Here is a 23106-nt window from a genome sequence, read left to right on the forward strand (position 1 = left end):
CCCATGGGGAGACTGAAATCCCATGAGGGAGACAGAATACCCATGGGGAGACAGAATGCCCATGGGGAGACAATTAGAACATCCATGGGGGAGACAATTAGAATGTCCATGGGGGAGACAGAGCGCCTCTTGGGGAGACAAAATGTCCATGGGGAGACAATTAGAAACAAGATATAATGAAATAAAGGCACAAAGCCTCAGCCAGCTCACCGACAGCCACAGGTGCACGGAACTCCGTCTTGACTTGGACATGCAGTAATCAGAAAATGAGAAAAGAGTGTTCCAGCTCTTTAAAATAGTGAATCTTTATTAATCCAAGTAAAACTTCTTAGTCGGCTTAAAATCCTTGTGAGCAAGGGATGCAAACATGTAGGAAAAGACAGGTTAAAGCGACGCGTTTCGATCTGAATAGATCTTTATCATAGCTTAGCTCTGTGTCTAATCTAACGGTCTTTTCTAGTGTTCACGGACCTATCACATCAGCTCTGCTAGTCACATGATTTGAATTAAGGTCCTTAACAATATCCGACCCCGTGCATAGCTATATTCGCAGGCTATTTGTGATATAATATAATATAATATATTTACATCCTTTATATTAAAATAATTAACAATAATGGTACATAATCTCATTTATCTTATTGAGGCCATTAGGATACCTTGTCTGCAAATTATATATCCAGAATGCCTCTCTCATCAGGAGGCGTCTTTTTACGTCTCCCCGCGCTGAGGTCTTTTCACTTGTTCTATACCTTGAATTCTCATGGCCGAGGTATCACCTACATGGTGAGTAACAAAATGTTTCGCTACCATTGAGATGTTTCGATTGCTTACATTATAATTACTTATGTAATAATAATTATGGAATGTAAGGGCTTTTATAAGTGTGGAACATCCTCTTGCAGTACCTGCAAATTTGGTTTAACTAGTAAAGTTTTTAAGAATGCAGATGAGTCGCAAACTTACAATATCAGACAATTCATAAACTGTCATACAACAAATGTAGTATATAAAATAGACTGCACAGCTTGTCAGCTATCATATGTGGAGTGCACTACTAGAAAATTAAAGACTAGACTATCAGAACATCTCAGAGACATAAGTAATTATAATGTAAGCAATCGAAACATCTCAATGGTAGCGAAACATTTTGTTACTCACCATGTAGGTGATATCTCGGCCATGAGAATTCAAGATATAGAACAAGTGAAAAGACCTCAGCGCGGGGAGACGTCAAAAGACGCCTCCTGATGAGAGAGGCATTCTGGATATATAATTTGGAGACAAGGTATCCTAATGGCCTCAATAAGATAAATGAGATTATGAACCATTATTGTTCCCTTAATGACCGCCAATACGCCTTTTAACTGACCTTACATATAAGAGAATAGCCTCCCCATACAGGTGACAATCCAGCATCTGTCGGTTGTGCACTATAGCTGACAACTTTCTGCATCAGCCACGATCAGTGTTTGCACCGTCCAAATCTGTTTAACCCCTTAGATGCTGCTGTCAATAGTGACTACATCATTATAAATGGTTAACAGAGTGTGGGGGCTTCCTCTTTATCCCAATTGGTGCCCTCAGATCATGATTTTGTGGTCCTGATGTTTGCGGTGGCAATTCATGACCAAATAGCGGCCTTACAATCTGCCGGCTGTTGTAACCTGTTCAGAAGTTAGCGGCATTTAGGTGGTAAAAATACACATTTTCATTTCTGTCATACCACTTTGCATTAATTCCTGTAAAGCACCTGAAGGGTTAATAAACTACCTGACAGCAGTTTTTGATGTGTCAGAGGGGGCTGTTTTTAAAATGGTATCACATTTGGGGGTTTCCCAATATGAGACCCCTAAAGTCACTTCAAATATGGATAAGTCCCTAAAAAAATAAATTTAGTAAATTTCCTTGAAAAAATGAAAAATTGCTGCTACATTTTTAAACCTCCTAAAATGCTAACAAAATAAAATAACATTTTACAAATGGTGCTGATGTAAAGCCGACATGTGGGAAATGTTATTTATTAATGGTTTGCTGTGGTATGACCATCTGGATTAAAGGGATAATCATTCAAATTTTGAAAATTGCTAATTTTATAACATTTTTCTCAAATTTTTGATATTTTTTATAAATAAACACAAAACATATTGACCTAAATTTACCATTATCATAAAGTATAATGTGTCACGAAAAAACAGTCTCAAAATCACTGGGATTTGTTGAAGCATTGCAGAGTTATTACCACATAAAGTGACACTGGTCAGATTTCAAAAATTTGGCTCCGTCACTAAGGGGTTAATAGTGATGAGCCAGTGTACTCGTTACTCGGGTTTTCTCGCGCACCCTCAAGTGACCTCTGAGTATTTGACTGCTCGGAGATTTAGTTTTCATTGCGACAGCTGAATGATTTACAGCTATTAGCCTGCTTGATTACATGGGGGATTCCCTAGCAACCAGGCAACTCCCACATGTACTCAGCCTGGCTAGTAGCTGTAAATCATTCAGCTGCCTCGATGAAAACTAAATCTCCAAGCAGTCATAAATACTCGGAGGTCACCCGAGCGTGCTGGGGAAAACCCGAGCAACGAGTACACTCGCTCATCACTATTAATTATTTTAATATGAAGAATGTAAATATATTATGTTATATCACAAATAGCCTACGAATATAGCTATGCACGGGGTCAGATGTTGTTAAGGACCTTAATTCAAATCATGTGACTAGCAGAGCTGATGTGATAGATCAGTGTACACTAGAAAAGACTGTTAGATTAGACACAGAGCTAAGCTATGATAAAGATCTATTCAGATCGAAACGCGTCGCTTTAACCTGTCTTTTCCTACATGTTTGCATCCCTTGCTCGCAAGGATTTTATGCTGACTAAGAAGTTTTACATGGATTAATAAAGATTCACTATTTTAAGGAGCTGGAACACTCTTTTCTCATTTCCAGACAATTAGAAACCTATGGAGGAAACAATTAGAATGCCTATGGGGGAGACGGAGCGCTCATGGGGGAGACAGAACACCTATGGTGGAGAGAGACAATTAGAACATCCATGGTAGAGACAATTAGAACATCCATGGGTGAGACAGAACACCTCTGGGGAAGACAGAATGTCCTTGGGAAGACAATTAGAAACCCATGGATGACACAATTAGAATGCCCATGGGGAGACATAATGTCAATGGGGAGACAATTAGAACACCCATGGGGGAGACAATTAGAATGCCCATGAGGGAGACAGAGCACCCATGGGAGAGACAGAATGCCAATGGGGAAGACAGCACCCATGGGGGAGATATAATGTCCATGGTGAGATAATTAGAATGACCATGGGGGAGACAATTAGAATGCCCATGGGTGGGACAGAATGCTCATGTGGAGACAGAACGCCAAGGGGGGAGACAAAACGCCCATGGGGGAGACAGAATGTCCATAGGGAGACAATTAGAACTCCCATAAGGGAGACAGAATGCCCATGGGGGAGACTAAAATCCCATGGAGGAGTCAGAATGCCCATGGAGCAGACAGAGCACCCATGGGAGAGACAGAACGCCCATGGGGGGAGACAGAATGTCTACGGGGGAGCCAATTAGAATACCTATGCCGAGACAATTAGAACGTGCATGGGGGAGACGATTAAAACGCCCATGGAGGAGACAGAATGCCATGGGGGAGACAATTAGAATGGCTATTGGGGAGACAGAAATCTCATGGGGGAGACAGAATGTCCAGAGGGGAGACAATTAGAACGTCCTTGGGGAGACAGAATGCCCATGGGCGAAACATATAAAAGCCCACTGGAGAGCTGCCCTGTACTGGAGAAAAGAAGGAGTTGCAGAAGGTAGTAGAAAATCAAAAAGTCAGCTCACCCATCAATCGGTCCCAAAAATCGAGCACGGAAACTGCAGTGTGGCAGAACACACAATCGTCCACTGAGAAATCCAGCTCAGATAGGTGAATTTTTAAAAAAATTATTGAAATTTTAATTGAAGGAAAAACTTTTCCATTAAAAATCTTCACACATTGTAAAAATCACAACCTCCATGTGGGAATAGTAGTATGGGCAGACGCGGTTCGAACAATAGTTCTTAGTCCTTGCATATACGGTAAATGAATATTCGCTACTGTAAGAGCATTAGATAATAAATCTATAGAGTATAAAGAAGTTATTAAAGTGTGTAGCATGTGGGCTCTGTATAAGAATCAGGTAGTACTGCCATGCCTTTTATATATGAATTACTCCAAAGTTTTTGTCCAACATGTGCATTTTGACATGGAGAACTGAGCTCCTACAAGGGGCCATTAAAAGATAGATAGACTTAGACCTGTGGGTGCAAATGACCAGCATCAATAATAAATGTAAGCATAGCTGTTGGGGCCTATTTGTAGAAAAAAATAAATTTGCAGGACCTTGGTCCAGCAACCACATCAATTTTTCATGGCCACCTGGACAGGAGCCCTACAAATCTACTTGCATCCCCGACTCCTCTTTTGATTAGCCGGCCTGGCACAGCGTCATTGTTGTGATGTGACCATATAAGACATTGGCTATTCCAAAGGGGATGCCGTGAAGAAGGAGGCAGTTTTCATGGGCTCCCATCTGGAGGGCACAAAATACTGATGTGGCGGCTAAGTCAGGGTCACGCAATTAAACTGGCTCATCTCTACTCATTTGGTATAAAATTTCCTATTGAACCTTCATCAGAAAGACAAGAGAAGAGACAGGTCTCACCTGACAGACCAAGATGATGTCTGGCCCTCACTACCTTTGGTGGATGACCATGCTAAAATTGAAAACATCTCTGAATGCTCCTATTTTTTTCCTCTTGAACCCAATAAAACACTGCAATAATTACAAAATGAATCAACTGAGTTTTTCAACTAATTGATGAAGTCACAGAAATGAACGCACAGCATATGATCTTTTCTATGAAAACTGCCTCATCTTCTGCGCCTCGCCAAAAACTAGCTTATGCTTCCCTGGTAAGAGGCCAGCCTCACATTTTGAGATGCCCTGTTGTAAAGAATCAATATCCCATTATTACACCTCTGATTAAAATATTTAATCAATAATTTAATTAAAACCTCTAACTAAAATAACTGAAACAGTCCAGAAGCCATTTACTATGTTCTGACACTGTAGATGCTGTCCTCCAGAACACAACCCATGAGTTGACCTGCTGTTCAGAACAGATACATGAAATTTGTGCACCTTGGGTAAATGAAATATATAAGTAAGGTTTATATGTAGTTTCCTTCATTGTAAGCCAGTGCAGGTTACTACATGTGAGTTGGCACAAGCCGGGGCGATTACAGAGGTCTTGGTCTGGCAGCTTGTTTTTCTGTCATGAGGCATTCACTTCCTTACAGTCATGAAGTCTTTTTTCTACTTTTATGTTCACTTCAGTAGACTACCTTCAAGATGTGGTTTTCCATTTGGAGGCTATTGAATCTTAGTGTTTTGCTTCCACTAATGCCCTTGAGATGCTCCATGGTATAGGTCCAGATCTGTATCCTTTCCTCTGTTTGAAGCATTATTCTGCTTTTCAATTGCATCTGTTAGGTAGTTCAGGTGGAAATATTTGGAAAGACCGTGATGAGTCTTAAAAAGTTCTATGAAAAATGGAGTTCTGGGCAACAAAGAGAGAAGGTCCATACAGCTTTATCTTATTTCCTGTAATTTCATCCCAAATCATAACACTGTAAAGCTTCAAGATAATATAACTATATTCAATCAACATAATATCACCATTTAGTGACAGAATAATATGCAGTATCCAAATGATAGTCACTAAGGGTACACCATCAGTAATTGCTGCGGGTTTGACGTGTGCAACGTCCAACCCGCAGCAGCCAGATGTTACAGGATTGTGGATGGGATTTCTAGAAATCCAATGCCCATTTTGTGTCCACAGACGCCTGCGGCTCACCTGCGGAGACGGATATGCATCGCGTCTCTCCAGAATGCAGCTTGTTAACCTCTCTTGACTAGCGTCTCCGCAAGAGAAATTTCACCCACAGAATGTATTGGACACGGTGAATCCGCACGGTTCAGAGAACAATATGTTTGTAATCTAGAAATTTGTCATGGTTCAGACCAAGATGACATAATGTAGCAGGTTCTCTTTAAATAATCCACATAATACTACCATATACTGTAGTTCAAACCCCAAACTATATTACTATACATGTTTAATAATGCTGAATGGTTTTAGTTGACACCCTGTGGAGAGGTGATAATGTATTTTCACCATACAATCCCTTTACATGTTCAAAGTGACTTCATTCGGTTTTTAAGGGACATTGTGAAATATAATTATGCCAAATGCCAACTTTTATCAATTCTGTTTTAAACAAGGATGCAATAAATTGTAACTCTAATCAAAATATTTTATTCACAACGGAACATAGAGTGCAGATCAGAAGTTATTATTATTATTATTATAACGCTATTTATTTCATGGCGCTTTACATGTGAGGAGGGGTATACATAATAAAAACGGGTACAGTAATCTTAATAAAGGTCATGACTGGTACAGGAGGAGAGAGGACCCTGCCCGTGAGGGCTCACAATCTACAAGGGATGGGTGAGAATACAGTAGGTGAGGATAGAGCTGGTTGTGTAGAAGTTTGGTGGTTACTGCAGGTTGTAGGCTTGTCGGAAGAGGTAGGTCTTCAGGTTCCTTTTGAAGGTTTCGATGGTAGGTGAGAGTCTGATTTGTTGTGGTAGAGAGTTCCAGAGTATGGGGGATACGCGAGAGAAATCTTGTATACGATTGTGGGAAGAGGAGATAAGAGGGGAGTAGAGAAGGAGATCTTGTGAGGATCGGAGGTTGCGTGCAGGAAAGTACCGGGAGACGAGGTCACAGATGTAGGGAGGAGACAGGTTGTGGATGGCTTTGTATCTCATGATTAGGGTTTTGAACTGGAGTCTCTGGGTAATAGGGAGCCAGTGCAGGGAGTGACAAAGGGGAGAGGCCGGGGAATAGCGGCGGGGACAGGTAGATTAGTCTGGCTGCAGAGTTTAGAATAGATTAGAGGGATGCAAGAGTGTGAGGCTATGTGCACACGTTGCGGATTTGTGTGCGGATTTTTCCACACCGTTTTTGCAAAATCTACAGGCAAAACGCACTGGGCATGGACTAGGGTTTTTGTAGATTCTTGGTTGAGGAATGTATGGATCCAGGAAATATTTTTGAATTGAAGTCATCAGAAAGTGGAAAGGGCTTGGATATGTGGTTTGAAGAATAGATCAGAGTAAAGAATTACCCCAAGGCAGCGAGTTTGTGGGACTGGGGAGAGTGAGCAGCCATTTACTTTAATGGATAGGTTGTGGGGGTCGGGTGAGATGAAGGAATGATGATGAGTTCTGTTTTGTCCATATTAAGTTTTCGAAATCTAGCGGAGAAGAAGGATGAAATAGCAGACAAAATTTGAACGTTAGACATTTTCCATTTCATTAAAGAAAATATATAACTTAATTGGAGATTCATGGCAGTAACACATGAAGATCCCTTCACTGAGTAAATCTTTTTTTAGTGTATCCAATATTTTAATATAGCCAGGGTTAATAGAAGGCTGTGAAAGTAAGCAATACTAATGAAAAGCAGCTGGAGGGATCAATTTCAACTAAGTCACATGATGGTGTATAAAAAGAACATACTAAAGAGACTGAGTCTCTCAGAAGCAAAGATGGTCAGAAGTTCATCAATTTGTGAACACCTAGGTGTAAAAATTGTGGAACAATTTCCAAAGAAATGTTCTATAACATTAAATTGCAGATACTTTGAATATTCCACCATCTAATGCACATTATATCTTCAAAAACTTCAGACACTTGTAGAAATCGTAGGAACGTGAGATGTCGTCACGGACAGGAGGCAGATCAAGAGTTAACAGGTTAATTAACAACACGTTTACTCTGCACAGGGAGTGTAAGGACTCGGGAGGTGTGTAAGGGAGAAGGGCAGAACTGGGAGCTAGGAAGGGACAGGGCAGGGACGAACGATAGTTCAATAGGAAGAAACAAAGGCAATAAAAATTTTCAGTCTGTAGCTTTCTTGATTGCAGTGTCTCGGTTCTCTAACGGATGCACCGACAACTGCGGCATGTGAAGTCTCAGAGGTGTCTGTAGAGGATGGGGTTCCAATCCACAGAGCGGGTGATGGGTCTTTGAAGAATGTGGAGTTCTCCTGCACTCACAAAGGGCAAATGCTGTGCTCAGTCCAGTATGAAGTACTGCCGGAACAAAGCCTCGCTCCGCGGTGTACACAGGTACCTGGCTAAGGGGCTCTGGCCTAGTCACCTGTTTCTCACTGCGCTGCGTGCACGTTACAGTCACTGGTCTCAACTCAGAGTCACCTCCTGGCGTGGAGGTTAGCGGGAAACTGGCAGCCTGTCGTCCACTTACAGTAGACCAGTATGCAGGGGATCTGTGAAGTCGGCCTGTGCTCAAGGGGTGCTCTGCAGTCACCACTAATACTGCACCCGACTGTCCGTTTAGCTTTCCCGCCTCGGCTCTGTGTCTTTTCCCGCGCGCAGCGCTTTTTAACCCAGCCCCGCCTACCGCAGTCACATGCAAACATGGTTGGTCCTTGTCTGAAAATCTTCCCCCCTGCAACATTGGTGACAGTCTCGGTAGTTCCGGAACCGGTGTGAGAAAGGTATACCCGATCTTGTTCTTCCTCTTACAAATTCTAGAGAAATCCATTTGCACAAGGGACAATGCTGATGGTCAATATTGGATGCTCGTGATCTACAGGCCCTCAGGTGGCACTGCATTAAAAATAGTCATGATTTGGTCATGCATATCATTGCATGGGCTCAGAAATACTTCCGGAAATCGGTGTCTGTGAACACAATTTGTGCTTCTGGAATGCCCGCAAGGGCCTAGGGGTCATTGGTACTGGGTCCGGTCGTTATTAAAGGGGAGGTCACGGTGGCAGCAACCCGGTCCATGGCCATGGGCGCTCAAGTAAAAGGGATAGTCTTTAAAGGGATTTATAAAGTGGTAGAAGTTTGTGACACCACCTGTGAACACAATTCATGCTTCTGGAATGCCCGCCAGGGCCTAGGTGTACTCGGTACCGGGTCCAGTCATTATTAAAGGGGAGGTCACAGTGGCAGTGACCCGGTCCTTGGCCCTGGGCGCCCAAGTAAAAGGGATAGTCTTTAAAGGGATTTGTAAAGTGGTAGAAATTCGTGACGCCACACGAACTTGGTCAGGGTCGACCGATGCGGCTTAAAGGAGTCCTCTGGGGCAATGTTATTGCAGCAAGGATGGTAACGCTTCTCACAGGTAAAGCTGGGTCCCCAGGGCTCCCGGTGTGTTTGGCTAAGATGGTGTGGTGCCAGAATAAACAGAGGACACAGAGTTGCAGTCTCTTTACCTGGTTTACTGATGATAGACAGTATCAGTCCAGGGTACTAGCAACAGGTGGTGATGTGGTCCGGTTGGCCTGGAGGCAATGGTGGATCCCTCTCCCAGGTGAGGTTTGTAAGCCTTCCTTCTCACGCTCTTATGAGGTCCTTGCTGCCTGTGGCTCCCTTACAAACTCCTCTCTCTTCTGTCCTGGGACAGTACCCCGTATGGTGGGCAATGCGAGCCTTTTTACAGGGTCTCTATCATGACCCAGGCTCTATGTACTGCTGCACCTTCGGGAATGGGTGCAGACAGACGACTTACAATCTTCTGTCCTTCCGGTTCTGCTGTGGGATTTGAAGTACGACTCAGCCTCGGGCTCCCGATGCCCGGTACCTGCGCTTCAGCTCAGAGGGTGCGCGGTCACAGTTCCCCTCCAGCTTCTTTGTTCTCCTTTGCTTCTCCCCTCTGACATTTGCTAACAATGCAACCCGTCTGGTTTTCTTGTCCTGGAGCTGCAGCACCACACATGACTGCATGGGTTCACTCTCTGCTCTCACCTTCAACTCCAACTGCCTAACTTCTCCTCCAGACCAGAATATATCTATATATCTAGGGAAGCTCCCCTGAATCTGGGTTCAGAGCTCCCCCTTCTGGCCTGGATTCAGAATGTGTTGCATGTAGATGTGCTATCTGTTAAAGGGAATCCTCCTTGTCTCCAGGCATGACATCACCCTCCCCGAAAGGAAGGCAGCATCACTGTAACAACCGGTTACCCGGGGTGTTTCACTTCAGTCCACAAAGGCAAGTGAAAGCTCTATCATGCAAGGAAAAGAGGTTGATCAGTTTTCAGAAAGGGTTCAATACGAACCTGAAGCACTGAAAAGCTACTTGAAGTATTACCACTAGTGATGAGCGAGTATGCTCATCACTTGAGTTTCTCCGAGCATGCTCGCTTGGTCTCCAAGTATTTTGGCGTGCTCGAAGATTTAGTTTATGTCGATGCAGCTGCATGATTTGTGGCTACTAGACAGCTTGAATACATGTGGGGATTGCCTAACAACCACTATCTATTAACCATGCAGCATGAGCTAACTCTGGCAATGAGTGCTTGCTAGGGTCCAGATTATATAGCAGATGGGTGTGGCTAATAGTGAACAGCTGAGAGCCTTAATGCAGGAAAGCCTCCAGGAGCTCTCAACTGAGAAGATTAACCCCTGCACTGCTAAAAGATACATGCATCATTTAATATGAAGGTAAAGTGCTTCTAATCAGTGCAGGAGTAGGAGAAATCGGACGCTGCAGTCTTCTGGCTCCTCTCTGTTGCAGTAAACCCGTGACAGTGGGTGTTCATTATAACACTCACGGTTTGGCCGCAAGCTTCTGCTGTCTCCACTATTGCGGATCCAGGAACAGGAGACACTTGATCCCTTTCAAACAGTTTAACTTAACAGTCCAATCTCCATCTTATTGACAGCACAGCACAATGTTACATTCTTGTTTCTTTCAGCCTGAGTTATCCCTTTTTTGTCTGGCACCCTTAGACCCTGAGATACTCTGTCTGGCTCTGCAGCTGTCATGGGTTCGCCTTTCTGATACAGTTCCCCGTCCAGCTTTCCCTTCTGGAAATCGGTAAAGGCACACTCCTCTGCTATAGTCCCCCAGACATCTAGGGAAGGTCCGCTAAAGTTAGTGGCGCATGCAGCATGTTGCCCAAAGTTCTATATGCATCACACTTTCTATCTAATCTTTTCATCTCCTCTAAAACAGGAAGTGTTCCTCTTTTAGCTAACACTTTCCCTCCCATATTCGGGCTGCTCCCAAACACCTTAAATGTTCCTATACTGTAACTCTCTACTTCCTGATTCTATTGTGCCCTCCACTGCATTTTCCCAATCCTTATCTATATCTATTGCTTTATCCTATTTTTATACTTATCTCCTAATCACTTACTCTAATACTTTCCCTATTCTTAGTAGATTTTGAGTTCCACAACATTAGTATTAGTGATGAGCGAATATACTCGTTACTCGAGATTTCCCGAGCACGCTTTTTTAGTGTTCGGAGATTTAGTTTTCATCGCCGCAGCTGAATGATTTACATCTGTTAGCCAGCATAAGTACATGTGGGGGTTGCCTTTTTGCTAGGGAATCCCCACATGTAATCAAGCTGGCTAAGAGATGTAAATCATTCAGCTGAGGTGAGGAAAACAACATCTCCGAGAACTAAAAAATACTCGGAGGACCCCCGAGCGTGCTCAGGAAATCTCGAGCCATGGGCAGCAGAAAAGTTCCTTACTAAGATATGCTCGTTGAGTCGTTCTTCTAGAGTCGTCCAGGGGTAATCGTCCTGGTGAGCGGATAATGCGACATTAGTTGTTGCTAGTGTATATCTTTACAGTGTTGTTGTTGTTACCACCCTTCATTTTTAGGTCATATAAAACACAAATAGAAATGGTGAAATATGTGCTGCGATCATCTAACCTATGTACAACCCAGTAGCAAACATTGCTAATTATACCGGGCTGTCATGCGGTTGGCAAAGCTTGTTACTTTATATAAGCATGGCAGCTAGAATCGTTGAGATAACTCCTAGAAGGTAAATGAGATGAACATCTACTCCCCGTTTGCAAAGAGGGACCGTCACTAATATGTCTGGATTTACACTTTCAGGAAAGACTGATGCAACCGTACATAATTAAAATACCCTTTCCTCCATGTCGCTGAGATATAGGAAGCTGTTTGGCAAATTCTTCCTATAGAACAACTGGTGGGTATGGTTCTACAGCTATAGAAAATTAATCTTTCGCTAGAGGACACTACTTTTTAATCCCTTTATGCTATGGCTATTTTCCATTTTCTGCTTTTGCTTTTGCTTTTTCCCTTCCCTTCTTACAAGAGCCATAACTTTTTATTTTTTCCATCCATATAGCCATATTAGAACGTGTTCTTTTTGTGGGAAGAGTTGTACTCTAAGGGCACTGTGAGGGCTTAATTTTTTAGGCTTTGACTGATATCATTTGGGGGTAGATACAATGTTTTGATCAGCTCTTATTACATTTGATTGCAATGTAGTGGCTGCCATAAAAACCATAATTTTGACATTTTGATTTTTTTCTCGTTACTCCGGCTACCAATCGAATTAATTTATATTCATATTCATATTTTGACAGGCTTTTACAAATGTTTTATTTATTTTGTGTTTTTTAAATTTTTTTCCCTTTTAAAACCTTTTTTTTTCACATATTACTGGTTTTAATTGTCCATTTAGGGGAAATAAAACCGATTCTTGTGTTATACATTGCAGGGCTTCAGCCCTACTATGTATAGAAAAAAATCACAATCTCCTATGAACGTCGGCCACAGGCTGGCTTTCACAGGAGGATTGTAATGACAGGGGTTCTCAGCAGACCCTCGGATGGCATGACAACTAGTGATGAGCGAGTGTACTCGTTGCTCGGGTTTTCCAGAGCACACTCGGGTGGTCTCCGAGTATTTATGACTGCTCAGAGATTTAGTTTTCCTTGCCGTAGCTAGATGATTTGTGGCTACTAGACAGCTTGATTACGTGTGGGGATTCCCTAGCAACCAGGCAACCCCACACATGTACTCAGCCTGGCTAGTAGCTATAAATAATTCATCTGCGGCGATGAAAACTAAATCTCCGAGCAGTCATAAATACTCAGAGACCACCCGAGCATGCTCGGGAAAGCCCAAGCAACGAGTATACTAGCTCATCACTAATAACAACCCATCGATACCCCGCGGGAGTGTCGATGGGAGCACAAGACGACGTGCACCTCTATCGGCACGTGTTAGATGCCGCTGTCAGAGATTGACAGCCCATAACTCAGCCTCCTTCATTCTTATGAGTAAGGACGTCAGACCATGGTTGGGACAAGATATCTTGGTGCTGAAATGAAGGGTTTCTGAATGTGCCCCTCCAGTACAAGTCTCTGAAATCCATCATGATATCTGTTCGACTATGAATTATTAATTTATTTGTGCCTTATCATCCCCCCGTTTGCGATCGGTGCCCAGCGTTCTTACTCAGAATACATATGAAGATGAATTATATTTTTTTTATGCCAGATTCTGTGACGTGACCCATCTGGTGTCACATTATGGAATAATTCCATACTACAGTGCCATGCAGAGTGAATATGGCGACATACAGAGTGCTTGTGAAATCATAGCATTTTTTTGTAAAAATCCTATATAATAATCGCCAGTTGGGACTTCCGGCTGCTCTCTCCAAATCCGATAAGGCACTGCGGCAGCATCACTTGCGCCTGCGCAAGTGACATAAACGTCTCCGCTATTCCCATGCAGGTGCAGTAACAGCCATGTCGTTACTACGCATGCGCGGGAATAGCGGTGATGTGTATGTCACTTGCGCCTGCCAAAGTGACATTCACATCACCGCTATTCCCGTGCATGCGCAGTAACAGCCACAACTGGACGCTCTACCCGCTCATGCGCGGTAACGATACGGCTGTTACTGCGCCTGCGTGGGGAATAGCGGTGACGTCTACAGATGTTAATTTCACCGCACTCCCGATGCGATAGCATTGGGCCTATTTCTAGCAATAATAATAATAATCTCTTTTTTTATATAGCACCAACATATTCTGCAGCACTTTACAGACATTATCATTGCTGTCCCCGATGGGGCTCACAATCTAAATTCCCTGTCAGTATGTCTTTGGAATGTGGGAGGAAACCGGAGTACCCAGAGGAAACCCACGTAAACACGGAGAAAATATACAAACTCCTTGGTGGGATTTGAACCCAGGACTCCAGCGCTGCAAGGCTGCCACTAACCACTGATACACCGTGCTGCCCCATGGCTTAAAAAAACACACCAATTCCATCATAATGAACTTTTGTAAAATAAGTAACAAAAAAGTGTAAAATAAATAATCAACCAAGTCATGAGTGATAGGATGAGATTTCTTCTTAGGCCGGGGTCACACGGCAGTATATTCTCTCATATGAGAGAATTGAGCCGATTATGAAAATGTAACTCGGATCAAACTCTGTCCAAGTATCATGACAGTGTGATCAGATTCTCTCATGCGAGAATCACATCACAGGTGTGGAGGAGAGGGAGAACTTCATTTCTCCATCTTTTCCATTGCCTGTGTCAGCAGTAATCAGACTGCACTCGCCTCTGTTCCCTTACTGATCTCACTAACTCACCCCTCCCCCTGTCTGACCACAACCTACTGACATTCTCTTCCCTCTCCTCTCCGAGTGCGCAACCTCCACTTCACAAACTCACCCACCCTCGCAGAAATCTCAAACACCTCAATTTACAATCACTCTCTGAGTCCCTTCTCCCTCTTACAGACATAGCTTCCCTTCATGACACAGATGCTGCTGCCACATTTTATAACACCACAATAACAGCAATGCTTGATTCGGCTGCACCCCTCACGCATGGTGAGTCGCCCGCCAGGGCCTGGGGTACTCAGTACCGGGTCCGGCCACACTTAAAGGGGATGTCACGGTGGCTGCGACCTGGTCCGTGGCCCTGGGCACTCAATTTAAAGGGGATAGGCCTTTAAGGGGAATTTTGGAATAAAGTCTATTTGTGACGCCACCTGTGGTTCTCGGTCAGAGGGGACCAACACTGCTTAATGGGTTCTTCTGGAGTGATGTTGTTGCAGCAAGATGGTGGCACTTCCCACAGGTGAAGCGGGGTCCCCAGGGCTCCCAAGGTGTATGGCAAGGATGGTGGGTTGCCGGTAAATAACGGAGAACACAGAGTTGCAGTCTTTACCTGGTTTACTGAAGTAGTAGTTAGCCTCAGTCCAGGGTACCGACAACAGGTGCAGAAAGAGTCCAGGCAGCCTGAAAACAAGTAGAAGTCCCCTTGGCAGGTCAGGTTGGAAGCCTTCCACTATGCGCTGGTTTTTGGGTCCGTTGCTCCCTGCAACTTGCTGGCAAGGTACCCCTTTCTCTCTCCTGTCCTGGGACAGTACCTGCATGGTAGGAAACTTGAGCTGTTCTCTTGGGGTCTCTGACAGGGTGACTCCAGGCTCTAACTGCTGCTGTACCTCAGGTATAGTATGGGCAATTTACGTATAGTCCTATGCCCTCCGGTTCTACTGTGGACCTTGCAGTTATCCACAATCTCAGGCTCCCGGTGCCCAGTTTCTGTGCGCTCTGGCTCTCAGGAGGCCTCCCTTAGCGCCTAATCACTCTTCTGCTCCTTCCCTGTCTCTTGTCTCTCACTGACTGACTAACTCCTCCTCCAGACCAGGATGAAATTGAGGGAAGCTCCCCTAAAACCGGGTTTTGAGCTCCCCCTTCTGGCCTGGAGTTGTAATGTGTTGTGTGTACAGCTTACCTGCCAAAGGGATCCCACTTGACTCCAGGCATGGCACTACACTCCACGAGAGGAAGGCAGCACCACTGTAGTACCTGAACTCCTGGGGTGCCACACATAGCAAATCTCGTACAATCAGCAGGCAGCACTGTCTGACCAGCCTGACCAAAGAACTGAGACAGGCTTCAAGGGTCGTTGAGCGGAGATGGAAAAGATCCCGCTCTGCAGAGCACTTCATCGCATACAAGCAGTCCCTCGCCAACTTCAAGTCCACACTCACTGCCGCAAAACAAACTTACTTCTCATCTGCGCATTCCTTGACCACGAAAACACAAAAACACTAGTGCACGCTCTTATCATCTCCCGCCTCAAATACTGCAACCTCCTACTCTCTGGCCTTCCCTCTAGCACTCTGGCACCACCTCAATCCATCCTACACTCTGCTGCTCGACTAATCCACCTGTCTCCCCGCTATTCCCCAGCCTCTCCCCTATGCCAAGCCCTTTACTGGCTTCCTATTGTCCAGAGGTTCCAGTTCAAAACCCTTACTATGACATACAAAGCCATCCACAACCTGTCTCCTCCATTCATCTGTGACCTCGTCTCCCGGTACTTACTTACACGCAACCTTCGATTCTCTCAATATCTCCTTCTCTACTCCCGTCTCATCTCTTCTTCCTACAACCGCACAACGGCATACAAGATTTCTCCCGTGCTTCCCCCATACTCTGGAACTCTCTGCCCCAACACATCAGACTCTCGCCTACCACGGAAAGCTTCAAAAAGAACCTGAAGACTCACCTCTTCCGACAAGCCTACAGCCTGCAGTGATGCTCAGTTTGCTGAACCGCCGCACAACCAGCTCTACCCTCTCCTACTGTATCCTCACACATCCCCTGTAGACTGTGAGCCCTAGCGGGCAGGGTCCTCTCTCCTTCTGTACTCTGTACTTGTGTGTGCCTTGTTTTTGCTCATGTTTATTGTACTTGTCTGTATTTGCCCCTTTTCATATGTAAAGCGCCATGGAATAAATGGCGCTGTAAAAATGTATAATGATAATAATAATAATAACATCCGAGTGCAGTCCGATGTTTCACATACACCCATAGACTTGTTTGAATGAGTGCGATTCAAACATCGGAGCCATCGGCATGAGAAAAAAATTGCAAATCTACACTGCCCCATAGAATAACATTAGCCCAAGTGCTATCCGATAAAACATCACATAGCACTCGGTCACGCTATAGGCTTGTATGAGCATACCCTTATAAGCGAAGTCAATTCCTGACATTTATTCCTTCTCTTAGGTCAGTTAGATATGGATCACAATATATCCATAGATAATTCTTGTGCTGCCATCATACGCTCTTTTAATAATCAAAGCATTCGTTCAAAAGTTGTATTGTCAGATACAGTTGTGCTCAGTCACAACACGAGCACTGTATAAATTCCGGTTTAGAAATATTAAAAAGTTTATCAACTACTTGGAAAACTTCTTTTTAAATAAAGTATTTCCTCTTATAGAATTAAAACATCATAAACTCACCCAGTGTACTGGCTCCGTTCTATATTGGCGCCAGATCTCCCTGGGTTCGCGTGACATTATGCCACGTGAGCCCTGTAGCCAATCAGCGGCCGCTATTAGGCGCAAATCTCAGACAAACAGATGAAGTGAGAGTGCAGCCAACATTAGCAGGTTTTGACAGGCTGCAGGGCTCACGTGACGTAACAATGTCACGCAAGCCCCGAGAGAGGCAGCAATTACATCACTGGAACAGTACCGATACATGAGGGTAGTATAGTGTTTTTATTTTATAAAACAGCCTTTTTAATTAAAAAGGGGTTGCATAGACAACCTTTTAAAGGGAATCTGTCAGCAGAGTTTTGCTTTGTAATCTGAAGACAGCATGAGGTAGGGGTTAAAACACGGATTTCAGAAATTCCTCTCTTATCAAACTCTGAGTTTTTTTTTGCCTACAATGAATATTTTAGCAACAGTAGCTTATCATTGCTGTGACTAGCTGGTTGTATGAGCCGTGGACCGACACGCCCCCTCCTGTGATAGGCAGCTTACTATCTATGGACATTGTATATACAGAGCCTGGTGTGGGCGGGGTTAGCTTTCTCATCTCTGCTTCATGCTAAATCTAGTGATACAGTTTCTCTTTGCCTACATCAGGCTGATCTCAGATGAGGTAGAAAATATCTTTGACAGATTCCCTTTAAGATAATACGGCACTCACCACTGACGTTACAAGTCGCTTAATTGCATAATCGTGGTCACAATATGTAACACAGAGACATTTAGAGTCTGTATTTGTCACGCTCCTTCCAGGTCATCATGACGTCTGATGTTAAACCAGCCTTCATAAATACTGTACTTACTTCTTTATTCACAATAAAATATTACAATATATTTTCTGCAACAAAGCAAAAAAAAATGGACTTCACCTGTATGTCATTCACGCAATCCCTATTAGTAATTCTATATAGCCTTTTTTAGTTCGATTCATTCTTCATTCTTAGAATTTTATGAATAAATCGATTTATAATTTTCTTTGTCAAAAGGGGGATGTCCTTTCATGCTTTGATACCATCAGGTTCCTGGTTGGACAGTGGCACACTGTGTAGGGACATGCCCCCATACTTGTACCACCAAGTTCCTAATTATTCATAAGTTTCCAGGAGCGATAACGGAAGAACAATACATTGCAGCGTTCAGAAGAAAGATATCACAGAATTGTTGTATAATAGGGAATTCAAGTATTACAGTCATCGAAGCAGAGGTAACGTGTCTATATAAGGAGTAAAGAGGGGCAAAGGTTTAGGGTCAACCACAGCTGACAGTTCTTCAAAAATGACAAATGTTAACAGTGAACATTCTGATAAAATAATTTCCAGATAAATAAATCATTAATTATTTTTTTATGGGATTTTCTTCGCAGGGGCCGGTGTATTTTTCCTCTCCTGCACAGAAGGAGACCAGATCAGTTTCCTATTCGACTGTATCGTCCGTGGCATCTCTCCAACAAAAGGTCCATTTGGTCTCCGCCCGGTGCTGCCAGGTTAATATTAGCAATGTGACAATATTGGACTAATTTATGCACTTTGCAAGGCCTCATTCTTGCATCAGATGTTCTCATACGAGTGCCATTCGCGTTTTCACAGACAGCTCTCATACCTGTGATAGTCCATGGGGTCATTCACATGTCTGTGATTTTTCGTGGACCAAGTGGAAGCTACAGAGGTCAAATGAAGCAACAATTTGAATTAAAACCCTTCTGCAAATAGATGCTTTATAGCCAAAAATATGTGCTCTAAATTAAAATAATATGCACTAAAAAGTGTTCATAGCCCTTAAAGGGGTTGTCCAGTCTTGAGGTACAAGTCTGCAGTCACTCTATGTGACTGCAGACTTGTGAATTCTCACAGAGTCCACAGTGCGCACTGTCAGGATTCTCTGTCCCCAGGAGCAGCAGGCATGCAGTCACGTTGTCACGGTGTGACTGTAGGATAATAGATTTGCACCTACACTGACCCTCAGGCTAGGATTCCCTGGCTATCCCTGTCCCAGGATGACCCCTGAAGGTGGAGATGCCTGGGACTCATTTTTTCCTATGCTCCTAAGCAGCACTAGTCTGTGCGGTGTATGGGGAATACAAAACAAGTCAGACAGGGCAGAAACAGAAGAACAATCACACCACACTCTCTGAGGGAAATAGCTTTAGACATAACACCTAATTACCAGGATGTGTCCAACTCTGCCATTACCTGAACAGTGGAGGGAGCTTAAATATGGGAAGAACAGATATGACTTGTTCTCTTACAGTATGTGACCAAAGGCAAATATTTAACTCCTTCTAACCTGCCTAGGAGTTGCAGCTCTAGAAGTCAACGCCAAAGTTACTTTGTGGTGACCATAGCTATCTATGGAGTCACACGAAGGCGTGTCTGGACCTGTGTAATTCACAGACCCTACGCCGCCATGACAGTTGGAGATGTTTGAGTTAAACCTCCTTGTGACACACATGCTGACCAGAGGCTTTTGTAGGGTTTTGGTTCACAGGGTCATTAGTGGCCATCTAATTACATCTAAGGTGGCGCACCCTAATGATTATTTAGTTGATTTAGGAGAAGCTCAGCAGATGACAGGGCTGTTACTAAAAAAAATTCTATACTAAGACAAACACTGATATTACTGCCATGTGGTGATCATATAGTGGTAGATACTGTACCATTGCTGCAGAATATGTAGGAGATTACAGTACAGTTATGTATAGTAACTTACGGCTGATGTTATTTCTTTTCCTTCTGACCCAGACTGACATGACAACTTCTTCCAGCCAGGATTCTGCTACAGAGATTGTACCAAAGTCACATTTGACTTCTTACATTTCCAAAACGGCCCCATCTATCCCCAACCTGCACAAACTCCTCATCCTACTGATGCCCCAATACTGAACCACTGCTGTCGTATTTGTCCCTATTAGTGAACCTGCTGCGGTGTACTGTGTGCCCTCTATATGGTAAAACAAAACTCTAGAATATATTAATACCCTGTGCAAGTGACCTAAAAAAGTGCCCACATTTTGCCCCCTTAAAAGTAATAATGCCGTCTATGTGTCACTTTGACAGGCAGAAGTACCTGAATTCACCTATAACAGTAAGTGCTCACTTATAATAATGTCCATAGTCTTCCCCTTTACAGCTACCCTCTACACAGAATGATGCTCTCCTATACACAGTATAATAATCCCAGCATTGTTTCATACCCCCACACAGTATACTTACCACTTAGCAGCCCCCAAACTGTTTGATGGCTCTAATACTGAATGATGGCCACTGCACTTTACAAAGACTCCACATTAGCTCCCACACTGTATGATGGCCCACTAAATAGCCTCTATATAGTATAATGAACCCCATAGTCCTCCTATAGTAAACTGCACTCCTCATAGGCCTCTATATAATATAATGCACTCCTCATAGTCCTTCATATAGTATAATGCACTCCCCATAGGCCTCTGTATAGTATAATGCACTCACCATAGGCCTCTGTATAGTATAATGCAATCCTCATTGCTTCCATATAGAATAATACACTCTCCAAAGGCCTCTATGCATTATAAGGCATTCCAATAGGCCTCTATATAGTATAATGCATTTCCCATAGAACTCTATATAGTATAATGCCCTCCCCTTAGGCCTCCTTGCAGTATAATACACTCCTCATAGTTCTCCATATAGTATACTGCACTCCTCATAGGCCTCCATATAATATAATGCACTCCCCATAGTCCTTCATATAATATAATGCACTCCCCATAGGCCTACATATAGCATAAAACACTCCCCATAGGACTCCATATTGCATAATTCACTCTCCATAGACCTCCATATAGTATAATTCATTCACCTTAGGCCTCCATATAGTGTAATTCACTCTCCATAGGCCTCTACATAGTATAATATACTCCCCATAGGCCTCCATATAGTATAAAACACTCCCCATTGACCTCTATATCATATAATGCTGTCCCTAATGCTCTGTATAGCATACTGCACTCCCTGTTGTGAGTTCTGTGATCAAGCTCCCTCCTGTGGTACTGCGGCTTCTGAGTTTCCTTCCTCAGGTGATGAGGTTAAGTCGTTAGGTGCTGCTCTATTTAACTCCACCTAGTGCTTTGATCCTGGCCTCCAGTCAATGTTCTAGTATTGATCTTGCTTCCTCCTGGATCGTTCCTGTGGCCTGTCTGCTCAGCATAAGCTAAGTTCTGCTTGTGTTACTTTTGTTGCTTAATTTTCTGTCCAGCTTGCGTTTTTGGTTTTGCTTGCTTGCTGGAAGCTCTGAGACGCAGAGGGAGCACCTCCGTACCGTTAGTCGGTGCGGAGGGTCTTTTTGCCCCTCTGCGTGGTTGTTTGTAGGTTTTTGTGTTGACCGCAAAGCTATCTTTCCTATCCTCGGTCTATTCAGTAAGTCGGGCCTCACTTTGCTAAATCTATTTCATCTCTGTGTTTGTGTTTTCATCTTACTCACAGTCATTATATGTGGGGGGCTGTCTTTTCCTTTGGGGAATTTCTCTGAGGCAAGGTAGGCTTATTTTTCTATCTTCAGGTCTAGCTAGTTTCTCAGGCTGTGCCGAGTTGCATAGGGAGCGTTAGGCGCAATTCACGGCTACCTCTAGTGTGGTTTGATAGGTTTAGGGATTGCGGTCAGCAGAGTTCCCACGTCTCAGAGCTCGTCCTATGTTTTGTGGTTTTTGTCAGGTCACTTGTTGTGCTCTGAACTTCAAGGTCCATTGTGGTTCCGAATTACCTATTCATAACAGTACTGGAGGCCCAAAGTACTATGCTTCTCAATAGGGGGAACAAAGAAGTTCTGAGACCATTTTTTTTTCTTTGCACTGTGTTTTGCCTTTTTTTTCCCCTAGACATTTGGGTGGTTCAGGACACAGGTGTGGTGATGGACATTAAAGGTCTGTCTTCATGTGTGGATCTTCTCACTGCAAGAGTACAAAATATTCAAGACTTTGTGGCTCAGAATTCTATGTTAGAACCAAGAATTCCTATTCCTGATTTGTTTTCTGGAGATAGAGCTAAATTTCTGAGTTTCAAAAATAATTGCAAACTGTTTCTGGCGTTGAAACCTCGCTCCTCTGGTGACCCAGTTCAACAAGTTAAGATCATTATTTCTTTATTACGTGGCGACCCTCAAGACTGGGCATTTTCCCTTGCGCCAGGAGATCCTGCATTATGTAATATTGATGCGTTTTTTCTGGCGCTCGGATTACTGTACGATGAACCTAATTCAGTGGATCAGGCAGAGAAAAATTTGCTGGCTCTGTGTCAGGGTCAGGATGAGATAGAGATTTATTGTCAGAAGTTTAGAAAGTGGTCTGTGCTCACTCAATGGAATGAATGTGCTTTGGCAGCAATCTTCAGAAAGGGTCTCTCTGAAGCCCTTAAGGATGTCATGGTGGGATTTCCTATGCCTGCTGGTCTGAATGAGTCTATGTCTTTGGCCATTCAGATCGGTCGACGCTTGCGTGAGCGTAAATCTGTGCACCATTTGGCGGTATTATCTGAGCATAAACCTGAGCCTATGCAGTGCGATAGGACTTTGACCAGAGCTGAAAGGCAAGAACACAGACGTCAGAATGGGCTGTGTTTCTACTGTGGTGATTCCACTCATGCCATCTCCGATTGTCCTAAGCGCACTAAGCGGTTCGCTAAGTCTGCCACCATTGGTACGGTACAGTCGAAATTTCTTTTGTCCGTTACTTTGATCTGCTCTTTGTCTTCCTATTCTGTCAGGGCATTTGTGGATTCAGGCGCTGCCCTGAATTTGATGGACTTGGAGTTTGCTAGGCGCTGTGGGTTTGTCTTGGAGCCCTTGCAGTGTCTT

The 23106-nt window shown here is 43.7% G+C and overlaps 1 protein-coding gene across 2 annotated transcripts in view; it reads left to right on the forward strand.

The window, feature by feature from the left end:
• Positions 1 to 23106, forward strand: part of DOK7 (docking protein 7) — a 171234-nt gene that overhangs the window by 65214 nt on the left and 82914 nt on the right. For both annotated transcript variants that reach the window (XM_069744754.1, XM_069744755.1), the window contains exon 5: positions 18647 to 18766. In XM_069744754.1, coding sequence (XP_069600855.1) covers positions 18647 to 18766 — 120 coding nt within the window. The remainder of the gene's footprint in view (positions 1 to 18646; positions 18767 to 23106) is intronic.

This window comes from Ranitomeya imitator, chromosome 1, assembly GCF_032444005.1.
Source record: "Ranitomeya imitator isolate aRanImi1 chromosome 1, aRanImi1.pri, whole genome shotgun sequence".
NCBI lineage: Eukaryota > Metazoa > Chordata > Amphibia > Anura > Dendrobatidae > Ranitomeya > Ranitomeya imitator.